The following is a 26,337-nucleotide window of genomic DNA, read 5'->3' on the forward strand; positions in this document are numbered from 1 at the left end:
TTAATGGTTAAATAAAACGGTTTATTTAACAATTATTAATCAATACAAATGCAAAAACTTTTCAAAAATCACAGAATTGTACAAACCATGTTTCCAATCTAATGTGGTCATGACATAGAAAAATACAAAAGGCACTGTGCATTAGAGTCTGCTGCATATATTAAACAGTTATTAACAAAATGTAGACACTACGCAAATTCACAACCTCATCACTAATCCCTCTCAAAAAAATTACAAATGCTCATTCACCTCTAGATGACACTGTATTCTTAAGAAACTAGAGAGGGAACTCCATAATTGATTAAAAAAAAATAAACAATCGAATTAAGCCTATAACTGATCAGTGTTAAAGAGAAACAATCAAACAGAAATACAGTTCAAAGACGAAAAGAACCAAACTGTTCAGGGAGTGTGTGGATGTGCACGTAGGGAAAGTGGGATCTGCTTCGAGGTTACCATGCCACATACCCACCAACAATCAATCAATAAGCATATGTACCTTCGTAGGCCCTGGTCAGAGGTATTGGATCTACTCTGGGTGAAGGGGTGTGAAGGGCGAGGCGGAGCGGAAGAAATCCCCATTAGGTTCAAATAACCTCATGTACCAACAAGAGACGTTTCCCTGCCGTTCATCTTTTCTTTGACAAAGTCTCATCAGGCAAAATGAGAAAAACCTGTGGGCCTCCCCACACGGATCCTTGGGATCCACTCGGAGGTCGGGCCAAAAGAGCGATCAATAGGTTGCGTTACGTTCCAAAGTCCACCAAAGAATGTTATAGCTTAGTCTAACATGTGACATTAGGCAGACCCCTTGTAACACTAAACCTGGAGGCTCTAAATCAGCAAATAGAAGCATTTCACGAAGCGGAAGGGAAGTCGCTGATTTCTTTGAGTGACGTAAAACTTTGAATCTCTTGATTGGAAACGTGGCTTTTAGTGACACATTCTTTACAAACCCAACCCCCCCCTTTTTTTGCTTTTGAGCGCCACCGGTCCAACCAGCAACATTCTTTCGCCTGTGTACCTGTGTGGTACTGTGCAAGTTCACTATCCATTCAAAGCGTTTAGTAGTTCAGAACCAAAGCTGAAGGATAGCTATTAAGGACACCTGCCGTTCTTCTAACAATCTCTTTGGCATCCAGTTTCATGTCCAACTTTCTGTGTGACAAGTATACATAGTATTACACATCCCAGTCAGAAGGAGTCAAACTGTGGAGCAGCCGTAGTGCATAGCAATTATTTTTGGCATCCAGTCGCTGGGTTACGCAAGGTCGATTGATGCTTCTTCCTAAAATCATAGGAAACCATGCTCATCGAGTCCTTTTGAAGTAATCAGGTTCCACTTTGCAGCAGTCTTTGTGGTGGGATAGCCTGCGAGACAAAAGCCAGGGACGGGATTAGTCAAAACATTTAACAGAAAGCCCTTGAAAAGAAGTTAGACAAACAAATAATGATGCCGTTGGTACCTAATTCCGATCTGCTCTTGATGAGCTCCGGCGGTTGAACGTCCGACGGAGGGAGCCTCCCTTCCACATCGCTCTCCCCCGAGGACGCGTGGTCCTCGGCCTTCACGACGGGCCTCCTGTGGTATTTGGCCCTGTAGGTGTCCGTCATGCAGCTGTCCACCGAGAAATAAGTGGTGGGGAAAGCCACATCCGGCCCGAGGTCCGGACCGGGCGGCCTCTCGTCGCTCTCGCTGGCCGACAGGTCGTTCCGGTCGTGATCCGACGAGCCCGACCTGGAGCTGGCGTCCGACGAGAGCCCGTGCTCGGCGGGAGTCTCGATCCACCGACGCACGGCGGCGTGAGACAGCGGGGACGAGTCGCTCTTAGGCCCGCGGCGGGGGCTCAGCCGCGCCGGCACCCCCGGCGGCCGGGGGTCGGCGTGGCCGCCGCCGCCGCTGCCGAAGGTCTTTGGGGGGAGGGGCGGGGGTTGGCCGTGCGCGAGGGGGTCTCGGCGGGCGGCGGCGGCCTCGTCCTGTTCGGAGAGGGGGCCGGCGAGGTCGTCCGAGCTGTTCCACTCGGAGCTGCTGGTCTTTGCGAAGTAGCGAGACACGGGGCTCACGGGGCTGCCGCCGTCCACGTCGTCCTCCTGTTCGCTGTCGGGACCGTTGTTCCTTTCCGAAATCCCGGGAGTGTATCGGAAGGCTGTTCTTCTGTTGGAAAGAGAGAAAAAAAAAAACTTGCCGCTGTTCCAAATCAACAGGCGACACACACACGCACGCAGTATTCGTTCACAGAGCTTCTCTTACCTTTGTATTGGCTGACCAGACAGGATGTCTCCGTCTTGTAGATCTGGAGATCGTCTTTCTTGTTCACCTAAACAACGACGAAGCCTCATGAGCGTTTGCTATCACAACACACTCATTTGGAAAGTCATGGACATCACTAGCAGATTGTCAAAAAAAAAAAAAAAAAAATAGAGCTTGGTAACATCTGCCATCGGTATTTATATTAGAATAAAGCTACAGTACTTGTGCCTCCATGTTATCTAACGGAGGTCACGGTGAGGCCTTTTGCCGGGTGCTGTGAGAGGAAGTATCAAAGCAGCTAGTCTGGCAGAGCGCCCTCGGGCCCCCTGTGTACCACTCCGACTGTCTGATCCAGCCAAAGAACGCGGCCCCCTCAAAGGGAATTTGGGTTCACATCCAGCTGGCTTCGAGCGAACAGCGCTAATAAAAACAATACGGACCCTGAATGAACTCTCGCAGATTTTGAACTTGGATCACCGGCATGCTAACAAAAACCAGAACAATTCCATCAAATCTATTCCGGTCAAAAAACGGTGATGTCAGCGAAATTGGTTTCGGCCATTAGAGAAGCAGGGGGCACAGGTTTAGGAAACAGCGCCCGAGGTGCGGGGGGGCCGGTGTGGAGCTTAGCCAAGTTAGCGGGGTGGGTGTGATTCACAAGGCCCGTGACAGACAACAGCTGACTAGCGGGACGGGGAGAAGAGAGCGAGTGGCTGAGGACCATCTGTGATGTGTCAGCATACCCTCTATTTTCTCCAGTGCTTTCTCAAAGCATTAGTGGCTAAACCCTTTGTGCTGGCATGCAATTACACCAGGGTCAGACTCCAGACTCCAGATCCCCTCCACAACACTATTCCATTTTTTAAGCCGCTAAGTCCATGTGGAAATTCACAATTTGACGCTGATCTGCAATGTTGGCAAGCAGTTGCGACATCCTTCTCGAAAAAGAAAAGAAAATGCAGTGTACAATGTGGGTTTCCCCCCCCTAAAAAAAAATCCTGTCATCTTTATGGTGACATCACCGTTGACAAGAGAAAGCTGGAAGGAGAAAGCAGCTGGTTAACGGAAAAAAAGGCAAGGACGCCGCGTTGTCAGGTTTCCCGCCAGTCCCCGTCCAAATCAGACGGTTTCAGAAAACAGCTTTCAAATAATCGCTTTAATGCCCGTCCAAAGCACTTCTTCGCGTCCGGGTGTGTCCGGCTCGTCACAAGGACACGTTCGTCCCGGTGGAATTTTGGGGGATCTCTGCGGGCGGCGCGGATGCCAGAGAGACGGATGTCCTCGAGGTGTTCTGATGTTTACGCAGGCCCGGCTGCACTCGCCTGGGAAACCGCCCCACGTGCGCTGCGACTGCACGGGTTAGGCTGCAGCTCAGTGGCGTTCAACTGAACTATCTGAACTGAAGCGACAACATCTTCCAATTGCATGTTAAAATGAAAGCGTAGGCATTTTTTATTTTTAGAAAAGTGAAACTCCTCCAACAAATAGGAAACGGGCCTCTGCGCCGACCATGAAAGCAAATCTAAACTAGATTTTGAAAAAAGAAATGGTACATGCTAAAATTCATGACAGCCCTTTGAAGTTTAGTTGGAGACAAAAAAAAAAAAAAAAAACTACACGTTTCAGTTCTAAGGCTGTCAGGTTGAGATTTGTAGTTCTGTGCGTTCTGCTGTCTGGGGTACTTAAAATTCTCAAAACATCAGTCAGACTCACAGCCATTTTTTGCAATGCAGCTTTTCACTGAGACCCGAGCTATGTGGGGAAGAGAAATTAACCCCGGGGAAAAGGTTTAACAATTTTATCGGCCAGAATAAAAAAACGAAAAAGAAAAAAAAAGTCATCACTCTGTGGTGGTGTGGCACAGGCTTTAGATCACTATGCCCAATGCGGTGAAGATATGCGCTCATTGGCTGTCTCATCACGGCAACCCATGAGCACACTGCGGAGGGTGTATGCACAGCGAGTGCATCACTCCTGATCGATTTCTGAACGTTGTGTCACAAGCATGGTTTCAGCGAGGATACATCTTCTCTTTATGTCATCATCATAAACAAATAGATTATTAGGGAAGTTTTAGTTTAAGATAAACCACCGAACGCATTCGTCGGTACCAACTTGAGTAACTCAAGATAATCTTCTCAAATCTTCCTGATCAAAGATGAGGCCCAAAGCAGGGTCAAAGGGGAGTAAATCAAAACCTTTAAATGAGTCTCAAACTAAAATTTAAACACCTCAGTAGAAAATACATGTTTGTGCGTTCAATTATGCAATAAATGCAGTAAAATCTCCGTTAGAGACCAAAACTCAAAATGGGTGCTCACTGGGCGAGGAAAAGACCTTTGAAACGAAGTATTTATGCTACTTGTGTAAAAGCCATTTTCAATTCCAAATAAAACTGAAGGAAGATGAATTCTAGCGGGTTTTTTTCTGACTCTGTGGGACCTTGAAATAACTGCAGCGCTACTAAATGGCATTTTCATTGCCTCGTGTTTGAGTACCTCTTCAGACAGGCCCGGGCCACGGCGTTTTCTGCCCGGCCGGGCACAGCTGGGTGGCCCCCTGCAAGCTCTCTCATCTTCCCCCTCTTATTCTGGATTATCTCAGCAGTGGGGCGTTTCTTTAAGATACTTGCTCATTTAAAAGTGTATTTTCCTCCCTCTTCTCTGTGCATCAAAGGGAAGCCTGTGCTGGATAAATAATGTGAGGAGTGACCCCCAGTGCGCTTCATGTCATCAAATCTCCCATCAGCCTGTCTAGAAGATAATAACCACAATTGCAACTGCGTGGCATTACTCATTTGAGACTCATTTTATACCAATTTTTTTTTTGGTGTCTAACCTGATCAACAAAATGTTGCAATCCAATGGATCAAGAAGGCTATTTGAGGGAGGAAGGACAGACGACCTGACACAAGGCACATTTTCAAAAATGATTTCCGTCAATAATGTCCAAAGGGTTGATGTCTCTTTGAAGCCGATGCACACTTCTGTGTGTGCCGCATAACATAAACTTTACTCAGGATAAAAAAGGTCAAGGCCAGTCAGCAGGGAACCAGAGCACTTATTTCCATACAGTATCCCAGTATCAATCAGGCTGTGACCTTACACTACTGATGGAACAATAAATCAAGGAAATTGCTTAGTACTATCTTAATGATACAGATCCTTACACCAGTGACGCCGACTGGGCAAAGGGAATTTCTTTAATGTCAGGGCCAGGCCGTCGTGAGGAACTGATTTCACGTGTGGCTTATCTCCACGTCACACACCTAAAAACTATTTCTCTTCGGGATTCATTTGTAAATTGCCAAAGGATGGCTAAACATTCAACATTTCTTTATTTTTTACCTAAAATGTATAAATATCTTTACACCTGTATGTCTCAAATGTTCGCTCTCTCTGATGGTGTCGCAGTAATTGACAGAATAACCTGCAGCGTCAAACCAAAGTTACTGGTGCGCAGAAATATGAAAGTGTGAGAATCACTTACCAGTGGAGTATGTGGAGTGCGATAAGTCAGCGTTCAAATCATCACTTCTTCTCTGAGGGATGTGATCCCTAAAATAAAAAAAAATCAATTCAGGTATTTACTCATTGTGGGTATTTGTTATCACAGTTGATTAGGTGGTGTGAAAATATCTTATTTTCAAAATGGATTGATTGTGTTTTTATCCCTACTTTGTACCGTTTACTGCGTAGTTTGTGCAGATCCATTTATGAACGTTGCTCTCATAAAAACATCTAAAAATGTTGTAATAAACCCAATGAAACTGGTTGGAAGAAGAAAAAAGACACGCCATATTACCAGAATAAAATGACGTGAATCTGATGCATTTCTAGCTTCCTCAGGCCTAAACCGACTCCCAGAACTAACAAAGCAATCTAGTGTGAATAAATGGGCTTGAATAATTGACTTAAGGTTGAGCGAGTCATTTATCTGCTGGCTCTCGCCTCAGAGTGTGGGAGATGTCAGCGAGTTTGGACCATTATCTCCAAACACAACCTGGACTACAAAGCCATCAAATGACAGCCAAGTATAACACGGCGGGCACATCTGCCTCGCATTTGTGTTTAAACGGCTCCTGCTATTCTTAGAGCGCTTGGTCTGTAATGTTTTATCATTTTAATGACGGCATCCCTTTTGAGCCACGAATCCGTAAACGAGCAGGGCATGTGTGGGATGAGGGATCCCGGCACTGCAAAGAACAGGGCGTAACCGATCGGGCTGGGTTTAGTTTACCTCGAGAAATGCAGCTCAGGAACGCTCCGCAGGTCTTTGGAGGAGAGGTTGTCCACCACGGGGGAGTCCAGGCTCGCCGAGCCGTTGCTGAGTCGGTCGCTGCTTTCGTATCCGGACTCAGTCCGCTGGATCTTCCAGTTGTCGTTCCTCACTTTGAGAACCGCCGGGCCCTTGGAGCGGTCCTTGTCGCTGTGGCGCCCGTCCGAGTCCAGCGAGCTCCGGCTGCCGCCCGTTTCGTGGCGCTGCTCGTCCTCGTAGATGGTCATGAGGCTCTTCGGCTGGCGCTCTTCTCGGCCCGCCCACGAGGACTCGCGCTCCCGCTCCCGCTCCCGGGAGGGCGACTGGCTGCTGGGTCTCCTCCGCGCGGGGCTCTGCTGCCGTCGCCCCGAACTGGCCGGATCGACGGCGCTTAAGACGCTGTCCACGTTTAACGCCTCGCGCACGGGCTTCCAGGGGCGGTCGGGCCTGCTGCGGTTGTTCCCTCTGCTCGTGGGACGTTGCCTGGAGTCCTGGCTGCTGCTGTCAGTGTCGGATCCGTCGGGGACTTGGTCCAATCTCCGACTGTGATGACCACTACTGACGCTGGGCGCGGTGTGCGGCGCCTGGACCCTCGAGTGGGAGCGAGGCGGGTCGTGGGAGGACCTCCCGCCAAGGTGGGGCGTTCGCTCTGTCCGCGTGGGACCTTTTCCCTGGCTGCTGTACAGACGGGGTTCCAGGTGTTGTTTGAAGCCATTCTCTGGAGGGGAGACGGAGCGGGAGTAAGTCCTGTCCTGACGTGGATCTGGTTATGAACAAGAGGAACATAAAAAATAAAAAAATAAATAAATTAGCTTGTTGAAAAGGCCATTTAGAAATATGATTTTTTTTTTTATTTGTATACAGTACGTCTACTGAACGTATCCATCTTCACCCAAGACTAAAAATTGACGTTCACTGACACCTTGACACAAAGCTGTGCTAAAGCACAGTGCAAGTTGTGCCGAAAGAGAGGGACGGGCATCACGACAACTGGGTTACTGACATTTATGTGCGCGGATGACAGGGAGGTGAGAATTACAGCCGACAGGAGTCCGTTTTCTTCCACAGAGTGTAAACAGAGGGTAACCAGGTCAGCTACAGACTTTCATGCACATACACGTGATGACATGTGCATCCGTGTGCGAATGCATACGCATGCACGTTTTGGGAATGGACCAACGACGTGTCTGTGTGTGAGACACAATGTGTCTGCCGTTCCAAGGACCCTTTCAGCCATAATAGCCACTTTCAAAAGACGGCATGGAAAATGCTGCCATCTTTCTTTCTAGCCTTTTCATGACTTAAGGCTGACAGAGGCTGCAAGCACCATGGAAATGACCTAAACCGCTGTAACGCCACGTTTGAAAGGAACAAAGAGTGAATTTAATACTTCATATAAATGTCAGTCGAGATATACAGTTGCTATTGCTTTGGATTTTGCTGAGCGCAAGTTAAATCCCTTCGAATGTACCTCACTACGCATTGGTTTGTATTTACAAAAGGTCCACTTTGAAAGAAAAAAGTGTCGAAATCGACATCTGCAGAAGCCCTCCATAAATACCTTGGGGTTACCCCACAGTACAATAGGGAACAGCGAAAATGCTTCAGCTTTCATTGAGTGATTCGTCTTTTTTCCTGCAGAATATATTTTAGCAAAGTGCTAGCCGGGGCATGAACACGACTGCTGTAAATTTTTACTACTTACATTAACTGTACCTTCACCTCCAGCCTCGCCATTCATCACGGCAGAGACACTAGCCTCCTTAAGTCGACTGCATTCAATCATAACGGGACGTGAGCTTGCTGCTAACACACGCTACCGTTGTTGACATGGAGGATTTGGGAGCGTGTTTTAATTGTGCTCCATAATCCCCTCACTGATGCTTAATTGAAAGCAGTGATGTACCAAAAGAGTATTAAAGTAGTAAACCAGTTTGACCCATTTTGATTTTAAGAAACTGAATTTTGACGAAAAGCGACAAGTTTGCAGTTCTGAATTTGTATGGTAAATGGGTCATGGCCTAATTGTGGCAGAAATGTACCTGTCTTTCTCTCGAAATTCACCATCCAAATAAATCATAGTGTTAGATCTACCTTTTAAAGTGTTCGCAAATGCAAATCTTCCCGCAGACCACACAGATTAAAACCCATGGCTCTGAATATTAGAGAGTGGGATGAAGGCAGGCTCAAACAGACGTCAGCGGTTAATCCCCTTTCCGACACATTGCTCCCGAACCGACGGTTACATAAGGGCCGGGGGAAGTGGAAGACTAGCCCTTTGTATCTTAAAGCCTGGCAGTTGTAATGTGTGTACAGTCCACATCGATAAATCCGCACAGCATCTATGGGAGACCAACCTCTGTAGCGCAACTCCGGCCTCCGATGACCGCTCCTATCAGGCTCTCTTCTGGATGGATGCATCCCACGCATCGCTCCTGATCTCTGGGCAACTTCTCGAGAAATATCCCTCGGGCGACTCTTGGGATCGCCACTGCCAATTTTCACTTCAAAAGAAAAAGAGAGGGACGACAGGCAGAACCATGAAGAATTTGCCACAATTTTCTTGATGGATGGACAGAGGATTTTTTTTATTTTTTTTTTATCGCCACTTGAAACTCTTTTTAATCACGAGGTGATTGTCCCCGCTGCAGACACTATGAAATCATTTGTATTTTTCTCTCTAATCTATTGTCTAACATATTGTCTGCCTTGTCACCAGACCGATGCAAAAACATGACATCACACCATTGTGTCGATGTATACAGCGCATTTCTTGCCACACGAGGGCAAAGGCAGCGAGGTGGAAACGGGCCCATGCAGAGCCGTCCCTGCTCTGTCTCTCTCAGACTTTTAATGGCGAGTCATGGCAGTGGAAAACAGGATCACACTGTGGTTCTGCTAGCTGCCTGAGAGTTTCATAGGAATGTCTGTGAAGAGAACATTTATAAAAAAAATAAAAATGAAAAGGAAAAATACTAAAACCTGACTAAAAAACCCTGAACAATAAATTTGTGTAATAGTTCACATGAAGATGAACCTTAGTTTAATAATTAGACCGCAAATCTCAGTGACTACGGTAAAAATGCCATTTCATTGTCTTTCCAGTAAGGCCATTTACTTTTTTTTTTCTATCTCTTCTTAATTTGTGTGTGTGTCTGTGTGACTCCTCCTCAATGAGGGTCCCTAATCCCCCTCTGTAGAACCAATATGGCAAGATTTAGTTCAACAGCAAAAGGAATTTAATCATCTCTTCTGGTTGCAATGCCAAATCTGTGGCCAGAGATGTTTGCAAATCAAGCAGTCTTAAAAACTACAACCACCACGCAATGGCTTTTTTTTGTCAGCAAATGTCTTTAGTTGAAGGTTTTTCCCTTCTTGTTCACGGTAAGACACTACATTTCAGCAAGTCCATATTGTGTGTTGAAACCCCAGCTATGGTGAGGCTTAAACTTGCTGGTAATATTTGGAGAATTTTAAATGATTAAATGAAATGCTAAAAAAGAAACTTAAGCAATGTGTTCCCCCGCGGCTGCAGCTACGCATGTCCTTTCTCTCTTTGCATTCTTAACACTCGCAGCCATTTCATATTTCCCCTCCTACCTGGTCCCCGTTCAACACCGGTCTGACCGCTGCCCTTGCTGAGGGTCGAAGGGGTCTTCTGTTTCAAAGAGCTTTGGCCCAACACAGTGTTCAGATTCTCCCTAGTGAGGTCCAGCTTCTTGAGGGCTACAACTGGAGACTCGAAGCCTGTGGAGGGGGGGGGGGGGGGGGGGGGGAAGAAAAAGAAACATTAGCATTTTAAAATGTTCAGGTTAAAGCCATACATGCAGGATTTTCTTTTTTCTCCGAAATCCCTCCTTATTGAAGTTTTAGGAAATTAGAATGGAAATTTTAAATCAACAAATACACCGCACCTGACACAAAAAACAAAAAAAAATCCACACAAAATTCTCTAGTTCATGCAAGATCATCCAGTTTGGTCCGGCGCCCTGTCGGCTCTGATGGGCAGTGAGCGGCTGCCGCAGCTTGAACCTGGGTCAGAGCCAGCATGCAGAGTTGGAGGAGGATCTTTAAAAGGGGATAAAAACCTACCCAACCAAACAAATCCAGGGATATGTAATCCCAGCTGCAGAGATACTCAGCTGTCATCAACAAATTGTCATTTTTGTCTGCAAAGTATGATCTGGGATTTTACACTTCCTATAAAAAGAGTTGTCTTTTTGTCTGCTGATGCTTCGGAGTCAGATTTCCACTGAAAGGGATTTGTGTGGGGTGGCAGCGGATTTTAAGCTCAAAAAGGAACCGCTTAAAGAAGCCATATAATGCTCAAAATCTTGTTTAGATTTGCATTAAGGGTTTCTACTTAGATGCTTTGATTGAAATCAAAATGAAATCCCCTTTTCTCATACCTGTGACTATACCCGTGTTCACCCACATTCTAGCCAAATAAATAGTATAATAGTCAAATTTACCATTTCAATTGAATTCCTTGGATCTTAACAGACTGTCATTGTATGACGCAGCTCAAAAAAGGTAGGCTTACCGTAATAAAGCATCAAAACGATCTCCGCATATTCTTAGAAAAGACTTTTCCCCGACAGTAATCAAAAGCGATGTGTTCGCACTGATTTGATCAGTCAAAAGTCAGATGTTGTAGTCTACAGGCAGGAGAATATTAGGTTGTCTTATTTTGCCGTTTATGGGCTGTACACTCACAAAGTCAGTTTTTCACAATACGTAATTATATGTACGCTTTAAAATTAAACACCAGCCTTGCAAGAAGTTTACATAAAAACATTCTGTCTTTATAAATTCCCAACTGTGAAATTACATTTGTTCTTTGTCGAAAACACACAAACTGTGTTTTCACACAGAGTTATATTCTTACGACTATAAATAAAAAGCGAGAGGGGTAGCGGTCATGCTAAGCTGCCTATTAACGGGGCTTTTACAGTATGGCACTATAATCAAATAGGTCATTTGGGATGGGATTATAGTTAGTGAAAGCAGAGAATAACACTAAACAGCAATAACAAGGGTAAATGTATCCCAAAGGATTATGATGTTGTCGTTTTCATAAAAAGGATAATAAATCTTCCCACATAGATTATAACTCTGTTACCATTGAGGACTCTTAAATGTTGTCAATACTACCCGACGTATCTATTAGAGTAGTCGTAATAGTAATTGTAAATCATTACCGGACCAGAATGGATGTAGAGCGGTCATACCTTGCACTTCTCCATTGACAGAGGTCTTGTAGTGAGGCTGGCCACTGTTTTGGCTTGAGGCATCATCTGCGGGGATAGCACTCCCATCCGGGTTGGCGTAAAAGAGGAGGAGAGGCTGGAAGTGACCTTTGATACATTTGGTGACCACGTCTTTCCACTTGGAGCCAATCTAAAGCAGAAGACGAAGGAAAGGTGGTCAATGCACCAGCATATGTGAGCACCATTATGTTGGACAATACACAGTGAAACTAATGTTGAAAAAGAGGGATTTCACTGTGAGTAAACATCCACATATTTTCTCAGGGATCAATAAACTTTAATATATATAATGAATTTCTGCTGACTTCACTTTTTTTGTTTTCATATCCAAAAAAGAGTCATCAAAAAGGTTTGGTTGTTAAGCTAATAAAAGGCTTCGCTAGAGTCAATCTTGACCTAACAGCGCTGATCCGACAGCTTCCATAAAGATTCACTGTCAACCGTTGACAGTTGAAAACTGTGCATCGTCTAATAAATGCATCACACCGAGGGCAAATGGCCCGCTCAGATTAGCTGTGTGAGGTGCGTGTCTCACCACAAAGGCAGGCTGCGGGCTAACAGATGCTTGTCTGCTCCTTAATTGATAAAGAGAAGGAATTCTGCATAGATGGCTATAATTAAAAAAACATAAGACTGTTGATGTGAACGCTTTCTGTATCGGAAAAGACATAAAATCCACAGCCACGCTGTGAGCACCGCGAGGCTCTAATGATCTTTGCACCTACTTGTCGGAATGTCGTATTGGCTACATAAACTTCACGTGCAGCTACAACACAACCTCTAATCCATGTCATTATCTTCAATAGAACACTGATGCAGCAATTTTTAATGGCAAACAAATAGCTGTGTTAAGGGGTTCCACTTTCCGTGAGAAGAAAAATCTCTCTACGCCAAGAATGGAGAGTCGTGGGAAAACTTCCTCCATGTTTAACACGCACATAAAAGATGTTTTACACACTGGAAAAGCAACGATTAGGCCACACCACTGGTGCCATTTAGTGGCTGGCGTTTGGGGAGTGACAGAAACGCTGGCAAGTGACGACCCAGGTACCGACTTGGCAGGCGCCGAGCACTGTAGCTTCTCCATCCCAGTTTGGCGGGCGGGGGCTGCACACGCAGCACAAGCTGCAGATGGGTTGACACAGAGCCAGCCAGCCAGCCAGCCGCTGCACCGCAGCAACCCCGAGAAAATTGTGAGGATGTGAGACAAAAGAATTCACAGCCTACACACACACACAGACACGCCTGCACTCAATCAACACGGCACGGACGCGTGCACGCAAACCCGTTTTTCCACGCACAGGCAGCGTGCACATCGACGCCGAGCAACTCCACATTCTCAATGACCCCCTCAACTTTAACCAGCGAAGGGATCCATAAAATAATCTTTACTCGTTATGCTTCACTTCACTACTGCAGTACTTTGTGATATGACAGAGTTGGGGAACTGCAGTAGAACTGTGGAGGGCGGAAGTGTGTGTGAGGATGGGTGGGGAGGGGGGGTGTGCGTAGCAGGCTCTTCAGTACCATAGAGGCTCAGCAAACCAGAGGCTCATGAAGGGCAATTGATGTGGCCTTTATTGGGCGATAAAGGGACTTTGTGATGGAGATCGTAGACTGAACACCGCTACTCGATGCTGCAGCTTTTAAAACTAAGGGCGCGTTACGACAACTGAAGAGTAGCATAAAAAGCTCATAAAAAAGGTTCTCTGACATTTCTGTGCTCCATTTGTACAAGGATGACCTGTGAAAACTAAACCGGGAAGATATTGTACCAAGATACGTTTCAACATAATAAGCGTGAATGTCTAAATCTTGAAATGAATGTTAATCATTGAACTAACTTTTTTGTGAGGAAAAGACTAATCAAATTAAAATTGTGTAAAAGGAAGATCTTCATGGAAGGTTGAAACAGAAAATGTATTGACATGATCACCAAAAATAAAAATAATTCCGGCAGCAGGGCGCACGGTCTCACCTCCTTCACAGTGGCATCGTCAAAGAAGACCCATTTGGAGGACTTGGTGTGGAAGGCGAAGGCACAGTAGTGACGGCTTGTGTAGCAGATCATCCCCACCAGCATCAGCTCGCCCTTTTTGGCATGCTCATCTGTCACCCTGTAGAAGAGCTGTGTCCTCACACACACACACACACACACGTAGTGTATGATTAATTATATTCATGTACATTAATTAATCACCGGCATCAACACTACGTTAAATGGACAGGCGAGTGAGGATTGTTGTTCGCTAGTTTAATCAGTTACTCCATCTGTTTATGGATTACGGTCTGAATCAATGAACCGGCATTGATTTGACGATCCGTAAAAACAAGGGCTGGTTTAAAAATCGCCGCCCTCGTAGGCCTTGATATCCAGACTTTTTTCATAAATGTTTTTAAAATACGAGCAGAAGACAAGAATGATTCTATACAAGGTTAGAGCGTACCACACTGAGCAGACACACAGAGCGAGTATTGGTTACTGGTTTCTCCCGCCCATGTTCCCAGCACAAACCAGTTCTCAGTCTCACTCTCTCAAACAATAAGTTTCTAAGAAAACAACACGTTGACACCCAATAAGGTGGTAGGGAACGTTCCTTGATAAATTAAGGCCTTTGTGGCACACAAGTGGGCGGGGAGTGGAGGGGGCGGCCTGACAGATTCTTCTGCTGGTATGCAGCACGACGACGCTGTCAAATAAACGGGTTGAATACTCCGAGGGGAAGTTATACGATGCGTGAACCGAATGTTCACCCAAAGCATTTTACTCATGTGAATGGAAATATTGCCCAATACTGGTGGGCCAATTTTTTGCATACACATTTCATTTGAACACTGCGGACAACCCCATTGCATTCAAGCGTGTCCAGATGGGCTTTTGGGGACGGACAAGTAGAGTTACATCGGCCCACATACTGAGGATCAAAAATGTGTGGGTATAAACATTGCAACAAAGGCCGTGTTGAAACACGCGTTTCATCCCCGTCTCGATGACGTCTGTTCAGCCCATGTGTTTCCTCAGACAGGACTGCACAAACACGCTCAGGCAAACACAGAAATGAGAGGGAGGGGCTCTCCGACGAGCTGACCAGGGCCAGCGTGGGCTTTTTGATCAGTGGCGCCGGCCAACTGGGCATTGGGTGTTGGCTGCTTACGCAACGGCCCCGACTTAGGGAAATAAATCCCCACTTTATTTCCCACATATGTTCTACTGCACAAAAATAAACAGCCTTAAAACTTAAGTTTTTTTTTTTTAAAATAAAATAGCAGCTGTGTAAAGGAAGACATTTCCAAAATAATTCTGACAAACTATCCCATATCTGGAGAGATTTTATTTTATACCCTGTTCATTCATTACTTGATCTGAAAAGATCAGTGCGATGAAATGGTCTAGCTGTGTGTCAAATTTCTTGCTGTATTTACAAAAGATATAGAGAAGTAAATAAAATTAAAAAAACACTAAAGTGTAAAATGTAGATGAAAGAGCACTCACAGCAGAGAGACTGAGATTAGGCCCCAGCGAGCGGATAACTTCTTCTGTGAGGTCGGACTGGTCCGTGTCCCAGACGAAGCCTATGGTAACGATCTCTGGGGAGTTCATGAGGACCCGTCTGATCTTAATCCTTTGGCCACAATTGCTCTGGAGAAGAAGGGACAAAACAAAAACAAACAAACAAAGTATTTGAGAAGCCCCACATTCCAAGAATGATGAAACGATGACGCCGCACACAGATGCAACAGCGGCGATGTCTTTTATAAAACAGTTTGCATGAGCTACTCACTGGACAGTTACGTAGGTCCCCTATCGTATTTGCTGCTTGTAACAGTTCCCCAAATGACTCGTCTTTTCGCTGAAGCGTCTGATCACTGAAAAGGCAGAGACATGTCGTCAGCAGGAGCACGGTTAACAAAAAGAAAACAAATAGAGGAAGGCGAGTGGGGAGATGGAGGAAAAAAAAAAAAGTGGAAATATGCAGAGAGCTGTATGACAGGTGAAAACGGGATGACAATTGGAGAGGCAAAGAAAGTTGTATGCGGCCTGTGTCTTACCAGAGTGCGGTGGTGGAGACATAATGCACCAGCTCTGTAAACGGCAGCGGGTCGGAGGATGCCCCGCAGCTACGGCACACAGACTGCAGAGCAGAGAGAGAGAGAGAGAACAAGAAGAGGGTGAAAAAAAAGGATACACCGATGGGACTTTAGCACACATTTATGCTGTCTATGATCATCAAGTCAGAGGGATGAATTCAGTTAGAAATGTGTTGGAAAAAAAGGATTTGTGTAAACTGTGAAAAGAGACTTAAAACTTGAGCTCCAAACATTGGGGATCCAACAAAGCTATCAAGTTCCATCAAACCAAAACAATCCCCATTTAGGCCTGGTAATATTTGTCTGATTGGGTGGAACAAAATCCACAGACCCTCCGCGACTTTATTAGAAGTTTGATTCAGAGATACTTGTCCGGGTGATGGGCATCACACCCACGGGGGGAAGGCTGGAGTCGTGCTGGGATTTCTGGAACGCCATCTATGATTAATCTGGCGCTGCTGCACTGTGGAATCTGACCAGAAACACCCCCCCCCCCCCCCCCGTATTCCTCTGGGTTAACCCGGTCTCAAACCATGACAGATTGGACTCCTACCGTCTCCGACAGTGATTCATGTACCTGTCTGCGTGTGAGCGCTTATTAATCCTAAACACTGGCTGGTGGGATATGCTATTCCACATGTTACTGCATAGGCTGGGCAAACAAACACTGTAGGAAATTTAAAATATATATATATATATATATATATATATATGTTTCCCCCTCAGACGGTAGGTAGCAAGTAAAATAGCATTCTTTGCTGCTTTTTTAACACCTTACTGACCTGCTCATAAAGCGTCATAGCAAACTTTTGGTGCGTGATGCAAGACTTGGAGGTGCACGCATCCGTCTCCTCGGGCACGATGTGCAGGTGGATCCTCTCCAGTATGTTCTCCTGTGACACAATATAGGACATCAATAAAACCGGTTATGGGAGAAACTATTGCCATAGCTGGTGTTGTAAAACACTTAACAAGCCTCTTGTAGATTATTTATTCTAAAACTATTTTTACTAAAACGCAGGTACTTCCGAGAGCTGAGCGGCACATTGATACGTATCAATATTTTAAGTTCAGTCCTGTTGTGAACCTGACAGCAGAAGCTACACACCCGTTTCTAGGGAGTACTTGTGACTTTATAAAATATTAAGGCTGGAAAGGTAGACCTGCAAAAGGTTACAGGCACAACTTGACAGCCGGTGAATTTGACACCGGCAAAGTCCTCGCAGAAATTGTGCACTCGCACGCTGCTGCATTACAAGGTGAAAGCTGAAGGGCAAAGATCTGCGTAATTAAGATGCTCTATAAAAAGATATGAACTTTGAAAAGTAAACTTCGGTCTTCGATGAAAGAAGTTTGTGTTGGGTTTTAGTACCAAGAATTGAGGGGGGGGGGGGTAAAAGAAAGGAACTAGAATTAATGCTCGGGCTTGTGTGACCCTGCCAACCAGTCGAGCTTGCATCCACGTCTCAAAAATGTCATCACATCATAATTATATCCCGTGAGAAACAAATGTGAAATTAGATTTTATTAGCTTATGAATTCTTAAGCATTGGCCCAAAATGCGCTATGTGAAGCTGCAGTGACCTTTGACCACCAAATTCTATTCTGCTCCTCCTCGAGTCCACGTGGAGGTGAGTGCCAGATGTACTGAAGTTCCCCCGGGCGTCTCTGAGCTACATTCACCAGAAGCGGATGGATAACCCAAAAAAGTAATGCCTCCGGCCTCAGCTTATCACGGGCACTGAGGCGTGCGCGTTACATTTGTGAGTAACTTCTCATTTGAAACACACAGTGACAACCGGGAGTTCCCTTATATTACAGGCCTCTTCAGTTCAAGAAGCTTTAGCCTATCTCCCTTTGATTGAAGGATAAAATATTAAAAAAAACACTGCAATGTTTGATTGCTAAAATCAAAATAAGACTGAAACACAAATACAAGAAATTACACTGCAGTTAAGGAACAAAACATTCCACTCAGCCAATGCCTAGTTGTGCCAAGAAGACCAGACAAACTCAAACTGATATGTAAAAAAGATGAAGGACGCAAAAAAAAAAAAAGAAAACACAGAAATGATGCAACATGTCGTAGCAAAAAAAACAAAAAACAGAGCGGTTCCAACACAACTCGGGCGCTTACATAACCTGTCATGATGATATTTAGCGGCAACGTGGCAGGGGTTGATGGGAGGGGAAGGGAGGGACAGAAGCTCTTTCAGTGACCTCGCCAAACAGTTGTGTTGCCGTGCATTACCCGAAACGGCGCGTGGCGTGCTCGCACACAAGCACGCACTTGTCTCCTTCCACAGGACACACGTGTTGCCACGGGAACTTACAAAGCACTCTGCGGCGTCGTCCATGAAGCCCAGCTGGAAGCGCTGCTCGTCCTTAAAGGTCTCTGCCAAGGCGTGACGCAGGTTGTCAGAGGGCAGAGCGCGCTCCCGACTGTGCTGGAACTGGGAGAAAATGCCCTGAAGAGGAGAACCAGTTTTTCACCCTCAATTACACGGCCCGGGATGAGTGAGCCAAACAGTTGCCGCATTTTTTTAATGTTGAACAGGAACTAAAGCTTAATGCAAGCTTCCATTAAAAAGAAAACTTTGGATTGTACTGTACCTTTAATGCACAAAATATGCAGGATTCTCCCAGACAAAAGTGTCCGGGTAGCTGCCTCAAGCTGCGTCTGAAGATATCCAGCTGCCATAGTACCTAAGAAAGGGGGTGAGGAGGGTTACTTTTCATTCTGTGCACTATAAAACATTACGCTGTGTGAACCATCTGGTGAATGTAAAGTTGACATCCATGTATTTGTATTTCATTTTTATTCTATTTTTTTCCCCTCGAGGGTCATGAGGATGAGGAGTGGGCGAAGGGAGAGACTCCCTCACGGAAACAGAGCCGCAGGTAACGCTCGTCTTTAAAACCAGCTCGTCGGTTGTCCCGCCCTCTGAGTCACGGTGACCCCCAGTGACCTCAGTCCGTCTGCCATAACGCTCTAAACTCGCCAGCAGACCGCTAGTCAAAAACAACACTGTGACTAAGCTTCACAATGTCTCAATGAATAATGGAACATGGTGTACATCTCTTGGTGGAAGGCAGCAATAAACAAACATTCATGTTTTTTTGCACAGCACAATTTTAAAAAGTAGAGAGCACATACCTGCATTCAGGCCAATATGCTCAAAGTTTGGATGATTCATCTTCAATGTTATGGAATGACTAAACCCAATTAAAGGACATTAAAGTTTATTTAAAAGTAAACTTGCTGTTTAATTAAACCTATGAAGTAATTCAACCTTGAAAAGGAGAACGACACGTCCTATGTTCCTGCTCACCGATCTGACAAACAACCAAAAACTAGTTGGATTATTTCAAGGACTGTTGAATTGGACCTGTCCAAAAAACACACCTAATCAACAGGACACACCCACCTGCACAGCGCTGTTGAGGAAGCAGCTGTTCTGGCCCGGTTCGTTCAGTAGTCCCTTGGTGGGGGCCAGAGACAGCATGCTTCCCGGTTGGTAGGATTTGCCCAGATTGCCCCCCGGCTTTCTGAAGAACTTGGCCCATGCCATTGGATAAAGGGGTCTGCCTTTAGATGGAGGGAGGCGAAGGAGTGACTCCCCGACAGTCCGGGTTCAAGTTATTCCACGAGATGCTGCAGCTGCCCCGTCGCACATGGGCTTCTAATCCATCTGTGCTGCTCGTGGAGGAGATCCTTTGACTTTGTCTGTCGCGTAAAGTCCCCCTCACAATCCAAGTCTTTGTTTTGGCAAGCCTTTGATATCCAGCGGTCTAATACTTGTAATAAGATGTGTTTTGATGACGGAGTTACATGACACAGTCATCCTGCAGTCTTGATGACTCTGCACAAACAGCGTCGGAGGGAGGTTGCGGATGCCGGTCAGCTAGTTTTGCCACATGGTCCTGATGTTGTTTAAGATGGACTTAATGGTCCCTCTCAGAGGTCCATCCATGGCGAAGACTCGTCCCGGCTGCACAGGAAACACGGCCGGGCTGTTTGGGAGGGAGAGAAAATCGGATTAAATGAGATTGGGACATTATGGAATTTGTCGTCATTGAATCTCTTTTACTAGTGTGTGAACACTCTTGTATTCTCACATGTTCTGTGGCTCTCTTCACTAAAACATGTCATTACAGTTGAAGTACAGTCTTCATATCTCTGCTCAATCTGGGTTAGATGTCAGAGCTTAAAAATTAACTTATATAAATAAACCCTTTGCACTGGAAACGTGTCATGCTGTAGTTGGCCCCACAGCTGAAAGGTGCACATTCAGACATTACGATTTCATTTTTGTTAAATAGCCAACAAGAGCCAAGATACATTCAAATGAAACAAAGATGAAGTTGACCTATTGCAGGCCTTGTAGAAACAAACTACAATAAGCGCACATTCGTTTTGTCTATGCACTTAATTAGAGGAAGAATAGTTAAAAAGGAGGAGGCAACCTCCAACATTCAAAAAGGTATCCTGTTACTACTGACAGGTCTCAATATTCGTCACCATTAACCAGTCTAACCTCTTAATGTTTGATTTGAATGGAAGAAAATCACTTGTGATGTAATGATTTTTTTTTCATCAAACTTAAGTCTATGAAAAACCAATGAGAAAGCCTTGCTGGTAGCAAGCAGAGCCCAAAGACAAAGTGTAAAAATACGTTTTTGAAACTGCACAGATATGTTATATATACATTCACTTGTTAAATTAACATGGCCATTCATTGATCTTCCGGTGATCCGCCCTATAGATTTATTACACAGCGGTGTCCCCATTGTAAAATAACTACACTGCACTGGGTTTTAAACCGTCCAGTTTGCAGTTCCAGATGTGAGCCCAAACGGAGACTGAACATGAACCACAATTCTGAAAAGCCCACGCAGAGAAGAGTGCCTCAATTTTCTGTTGTGTCCCGTGTTTTCAGTTTTACCGGCATTGCCATTCTTTCTTTCTGAACTAAAACACAAAAGAGTACTGGCCTGACCTATTTTTTTTCTTTCTTTTTTTTTATGACTAAAGATGCACTTCAATGTATGAACTTTGCCCCCTTGCACGTATGAAAGCAGCGCTGTGCACAGTCTGCTTCAAGAGGTTTGATGTATGAATAGGTTTGTGCTGAGCGAGACAGTGGGAGCTGTGTCGGGGTTAGTACAATCGTGAATGCCGAAAGGGACATGCTACACGGCTACGGCCAGTAGGTTTTAATAGGCTCATTGGAGATTTGTATTGGGACATTCTTTCATGTCTTTAGCAATGATGCTGCGGCAAAAAGCAAACGTATTTTCAGCTGCAAAAGAGAAGAAAGAAGCAACGATGAGCAATAGTTCTGTGTGTGACCCGTGGTGATTCGGCCTCGTTTTAGATCACAACACCTAAATGAAATCTCCTTAAAGAATAAACCTCAAACATTGTTACCGTGGGAGGAAAAAAACAAAACAAAAATACAAAAAACACTGCCCTACTTTTCACAAAGAATCAAACCTCTCTCTTTGTGACAAGAAGAACAGAAAGTTTCAGCCAAAAACCAGTCCGACAACATTTCCATGCTGGCATTTTGAAAAATTTACAATAGACGATGATGTCGCAACAGTTTTACCCCCAGAGCCTGTTAATGCTGCAACCTCCTCCAGTGTGAGTGTTTACCGAGTGAACTAAGCAGGCTAAGGTCTCTGCGTCTGGACTCCACAGCCATCAGCATTCCAAAGCAAATACTTAAGCTCACAGGTGCGAGAGAGAGAGAGAGAAAGAGAGAGAGAAAGAGAGAGAGAGAGAGAGAGAGCTGACGTTTCTGGATTAGTTTCAGGCTAAGTTACAATCCAGAGAGGTACAGGCGACAAACACTGTGAGCAGGTATCCAGATAAAAAGCTGGGAATCCAGATGCACATTGTCTGTGCAAGCAGCTATGCCGAAACGAGGGCTGTTGTTCTGCATTTCACACGCTCGGGTTTTTTTTCGAATAAGACCGTTTCTCAAAAATGTTTAAGCAGAGCTCTCATAATCGTCTTCCACCGGAACGCAGCCGTGTGATATATTGGCCTGCTTGTTTATGAACCAAAGTGGTGAAAATCCCTCAACTCGCCGCTCACAATACTGTCCAGAAGCCAGGGTTACGTCAGCACCCAATGGAAGCGGAGGCGTCTGGTGACACCCTTCCGTGTCAAGTCTTAGGAGTGAATGAAACCCATTTTCTTCTGACTTCCCTACTTTGTGTAATCCTCACAAGTCTGTCCAATTATTTCGTTTCATGTGTGTCAAAACTGGTTTGTTCAACACACTATTCAGGGAAGGAAAATACAATATAGGAGCACAATACTTAACACATAAAAACAAACCATTTAAAATGGAAGAAACTACAGACACCAAGTACTAAAAGTATCCCATGTCAGACATTTATCCTTCTTCTAAAGTAACCAGTTAAACCCTTCACAGTGGGGCTACTTTTACTCTGTTACTGCCGTGCTTGTGAAACTGTTGCAACCGGCTGCACAATTTAGCACAAAACATTAAAGCATTCTTTATTTATCAGATTCTGCTGCAAACTTTTGCATCAGTTCGCTGGGGAGCAGTTCGAGTAATTCTGCTTCCTGAAAATCGTATTGATAGGAATGTAACTTCAGAGAAAATGACACTTCACCACAAACGAATGAGCCTTCATGATGCTAGCAACTAAATAACCTGACAGAATTTTGAACTAGACCAATAAAAGCTATTAAGGAGAACCGTGACGTTGACGTTAACAACACATGGCTTTAAAAAAAAAAAAAAAAAAAAAAGAGCTGGCCCTTTTTGATGCTGTCAAGATCTGAGCCAAAAATAAGAGGTAATATAAGTTGTTCTCTCAGCAGCACCAGAACAGGAAGTCCAGTCTTATTTTATAAACAAAGGCTTGCTCAGTCCAGGGAGGACTTTCTTCTTGTCTTAGAGACAATGCTAAGCGAGCACCTTGGAGCCATCAGCCACAGCGTGCCGTGCATCAGCACCTTTCACAAGTCAAGGGAGCTGTGGGCACGTTCGGTGTGAAGGCACAGGGAGTCCGTTGCTATAATCGATCTATTAGTGATCCGTTGACGGATAGCCTCATTAAGAATGATTCAATTGATCTCCTTCATATGGCGATGAAAAGAGTTGCTGATGAATCAATCTGAGGTGAATTGAGTCATAGTAATTCAATGTTGTGAGATGTGACAACAGAAACACATGGTAGGGAAAGGCCTTTGTTGGAGAAATTCAGCTCAATGTTTACTTCCTAATACACATAAGGATCCCAAAATCTCTACATCAGTTCTATCAAACACCACAAATGCAAAACAATTTTCATTCATAGCCTGAAGCTCGAGTCCTCCGTATTTCTTGATGAAATACAGCGGCACTTTGTTCGGCCTCTCTTCACCTCCCGAGACACTATGACATGAGCCGATTTGTGCCCTTGCCTTTTTCTCAATTCAGATCAATACATCTCACCATCAAGTTGGTGAATAATCCTGCATGACAACCCAGAGCGTTTCCCCCGTGTTGCTGCTCAACTCTGACTCACCGCTGATGACGGAGGATTACGATCAACTTGGGGAGTGCAGCATTTAGGTAAAGAGAGAGTTTTAATATTGAATATCTTATATTAAAACACAATTGTAGCTTCAGACAAATCTTTTTAGAGCTGGATCGAGTCATACATTGTGACCTATGATGATTGCAAAAATGGGATGGACAATTCTGTGAAAAAAACAGATCATTTTGGATGCGGCCCACATGTCTAACTCCGATGGTAAACAAGGGAATGAAGTCACATTTCCTTCTTTTTTCCCTCTCTACAGTTAACAAAATCTTCTGATGCCCGATGATTTAACGCATTGGCTTGCCCCGATTCTTCTGTCAGTCCGTTTATCTTAATTAAAAGCTGGGACTGGGCAAACACACCAAAGTCTTAAAATAAACAAAGCGCGAGTAGCCACTGCACGAACCAGAAGCAGCGGTAAAACGGGACCCTGCATGCTGCAAACCCTGAAAAACAGTGAAACTTGCCTGTAACATTCCCTACGGACCGCACACGTGGTTCAAGCCTTCAGGCAACCAACAATGCAGCGGCCGTTTCCTGTGTGGGCTTCCTGCTCAAAAGAGCTCGCCGCTCTCCAGCACGCCGTGACCGCGTTCAACCCCCTGTGAAACCGGACAGGTCACCCACTCCACGCTGAGTCACCCATTATTCCTCACAGGAGTGAGGGTTGCCAGGGAGGGCGTTCTGGTTCCTTCAGGATCCCATATTAAAATAGTAGCATCCTCCTCTTCCCTTTAATACTTGCTTCCATAACGCCCCCCTCCCACCCCTCCATCACCACTAGCCAATAAGTGTAATAATAATAAAACTATATCTACTTGTGTCCGTCCGTCCATCCATTTACTAGTACATCACTGGAACTAAATGTGCAGGTGCAAAACCCTGAGTCACGAGTGCGTTGCTTCATGGGAAAGCAGATCCGCACGTAGTAAAATTGAGCAATAGAAACTCCAATAACAAGAAGCGCTCACTCACTCCAAGAACGCTGGCTCCACACCGCGTGGAAACAGAGGTGCGAATGAAAGATGCGCCGTGTGTCAAAACTGGTTCTTCAGCATGCCTCCGCGGTTACTTCACCGTCTCCTGTCCTAAAGCAAATGTTCCATCAACAAAAAAAAAACAAAAAAAAAGGATGAGTGTGCATGAGGTCTCCCGGGCTGATGATCTCACTGCTTCAGCACCGCCGCCGCTTTTTGGGGGGACTGTGGTGTGCTGCGTGTGTGTGTGTGTGTGTGTGTGTGGAGGGGAGGGGGCCTCTTCTTCTCCAGATGTGTGCCGGGCAAATGAGCTCCCTGTTCTCAACACTTGTGTGCGGGTTTGTTCGATGCAATACAAAAGGGTGTGCAAAACAATTACGCAACGCGAAACCTATCCGTCCACCACCAGCGTACAAAATAATAAAAAAAAACACGCCAACGGAGACTTGTGCTTGTTTATCCCGAAGCGACACATAGTTTGGTGGGGGAAATGCGTATTGGAAACGACTGCGGACATATTGCGTGGGAATACGAAGTGGACACGAGAGGAGCAGTCACTTTAAAGCCCTAGTTTTCGTTCGGCTAGCCAACCTGTTTTGAATATTTAATAATGATGAACCCGACACACAGCTAACTGGGGTTAGCTGTCAACAGCGATTCGGCCACGTTAAAGAAACTGCTGCACGTGTTCCAGCTGTAAATAGAAATGAAATAAAAAAAAAACGACTCAACAAGTCGTCTGGTGTGTGTGTGTTTTTTTTTACACGTTTACACGGTACGCTGTGTAACTTTGTACCTGTGCTAACTAAAAGCTACCTGGCTAATGCTAGGCCTACCTGGTTTCCGACTTACCTGAGTTCCAGGTAAAACGCCCTTTCCTGCCCAGCGTACTCGCTGCCAAAAGAAAACCCCACCACCAAAACAAACTTGGGGGAAGTTTGAAGGAACTACCTTTTAGAAACGAAGAGCAACTCACCTCAGAGAGAGAGAAAAAAAAAAGAATAAGTGCCGTAATATCCTCCGGTGGGAGCGAGAGTGGAAGTATTTTTCGTGGAGTTTCGGGGGTGGGAGGAGGGACCGAGAAGCCGAAGGAGTCGCTGGTCAAAACATGTCACGTTAACTGAAAGGCGCAGACGCTGGTAAAGTAAATATACATAAATTTAAAAAAAAAATCATTAAAAAAAAAAAAACACCACCCTCAGGAGAAAGTACTGCGTTCACCGCCGCGGAAACTTCTGGCTTCTCTTGCTGTTTCTTTTCTATCAGCAAAACAACAACAACAACAACAACCAAACAAAAAAAAAAAGCCCCACTCGGGACGCCTCCGTCACCCTCGCGTCCCTCGGAGCTCGCGCGGTCCCGCTGCGGCTCGCTGATGCGCGGCGGTGGAGAGGAGCAATGGTCGACTTCGGCGGCACCTGAACTACTGGATTAGAGACGTTTTTTTTTCTCTCCCGGAGCTGAGATGTTGAAACCCCGCCTCCTCGACAGCGTATTTACTGCGGTGTTCCGTGCTACTGTACACCAACGCTACACACACACACGCACGCAGACACACACACACACACACACACACTCCGGACACTTGCGGGAGCGGCGACGCGCCATCATGTTTATTTGATGGTGCTGCGGGGTTTAGAGTGAGAGTTTTAAACAGCGAAAGTGCACTTGCAGGGGAAGAAAAATCACTTTAAAAGACATCCGCATGTTGATTTTTTTCAGTGTTCCTTGAACTGCATCTCGGGATGCCGGCAGCAACTACACCGATAGAAAATGCGCGTGCAGTGCGTACCAAGTGCGCAGCGCGTCGGCGTGGTGGTCAGTGGCCCAGAGGGGTGGAAAAAAAAAAAACATGAACCTGCGTGGCTGTGCCGTGTGTTATGAAAACCATAACCCTGATGATCATGAACAAGTGAGGAGCGGA

General features: G+C 45.3%; 1 protein-coding gene across 3 annotated transcripts; it reads right to left on the bottom strand.

Moving 5' to 3' along the window:
- LOC119222711 (inactive ubiquitin carboxyl-terminal hydrolase 53-like) lies at positions 1 to 25,928 on the bottom strand. Of its 3 annotated transcripts, none has more exons than XM_037479547.2 (17): positions 25,390 to 25,928; positions 19,296 to 19,881; positions 18,481 to 18,573; positions 18,201 to 18,335; positions 16,650 to 16,760; positions 15,829 to 15,911; positions 15,561 to 15,645; positions 15,272 to 15,418; positions 13,757 to 13,906; positions 11,740 to 11,908; positions 10,109 to 10,255; positions 8,866 to 9,012; positions 6,491 to 7,271; positions 5,741 to 5,808; positions 2,252 to 2,318; positions 1,467 to 2,155; positions 1 to 1,371 (listed from the first exon to the last, which is right to left on the bottom strand). In XM_037479547.2, exons 2-17 carry the CDS (start codon positions 19,437 to 19,439, stop codon positions 1,295 to 1,297), a joined length of 3,093 nt encoding a protein of 1,030 aa, XP_037335444.2. In that variant the 5' UTR covers positions 19,440 to 19,881; positions 25,390 to 25,928; the 3' UTR covers positions 1 to 1,294. The 3 variants fall into 3 exon arrangements, with proteins under 3 accessions (XP_037335444.2, XP_037335446.2, XP_037335445.2); XM_037479549.2 differs by lacking the exon at positions 25,390 to 25,928 and adding an exon at positions 25,266 to 25,377; XM_037479548.2 differs by lacking the exon at positions 25,390 to 25,928 and adding an exon at positions 24,412 to 24,544.
- Between the last annotated feature and the right edge of the window lie 409 nt (positions 25,929 to 26,337).

This window comes from Pungitius pungitius, chromosome 1, assembly GCF_949316345.1.
Source record: "Pungitius pungitius chromosome 1, fPunPun2.1, whole genome shotgun sequence".
NCBI classification, from domain to species: domain Eukaryota; kingdom Metazoa; phylum Chordata; class Actinopteri; order Perciformes; family Gasterosteidae; genus Pungitius; species Pungitius pungitius.

Bases quoted from the DNA above. Each gene is read 5' to 3' on its own strand.
- LOC119222711 (XM_037479547.2), bottom strand. From the start codon at position 19,439: ATGGCATGGGCCAAGTTCTTCAGAAAGCCGGGGGGCAATCTGGGCAAA. The intron at 13,907-15,271 runs GTGAGTGCTCTT...GTGAGGACACAG, and splicing joins CTAATCTCAGTCTCTCTGCT to CTCTTCTACAGGGTGACAGA. The intron at 11,909-13,756 runs GTGAGACCGTGC...CTTCTGCTTTAG, and splicing joins ACGATGCCACTGTGAAGGAG to ATTGGCTCCAAGTGGAAAGA.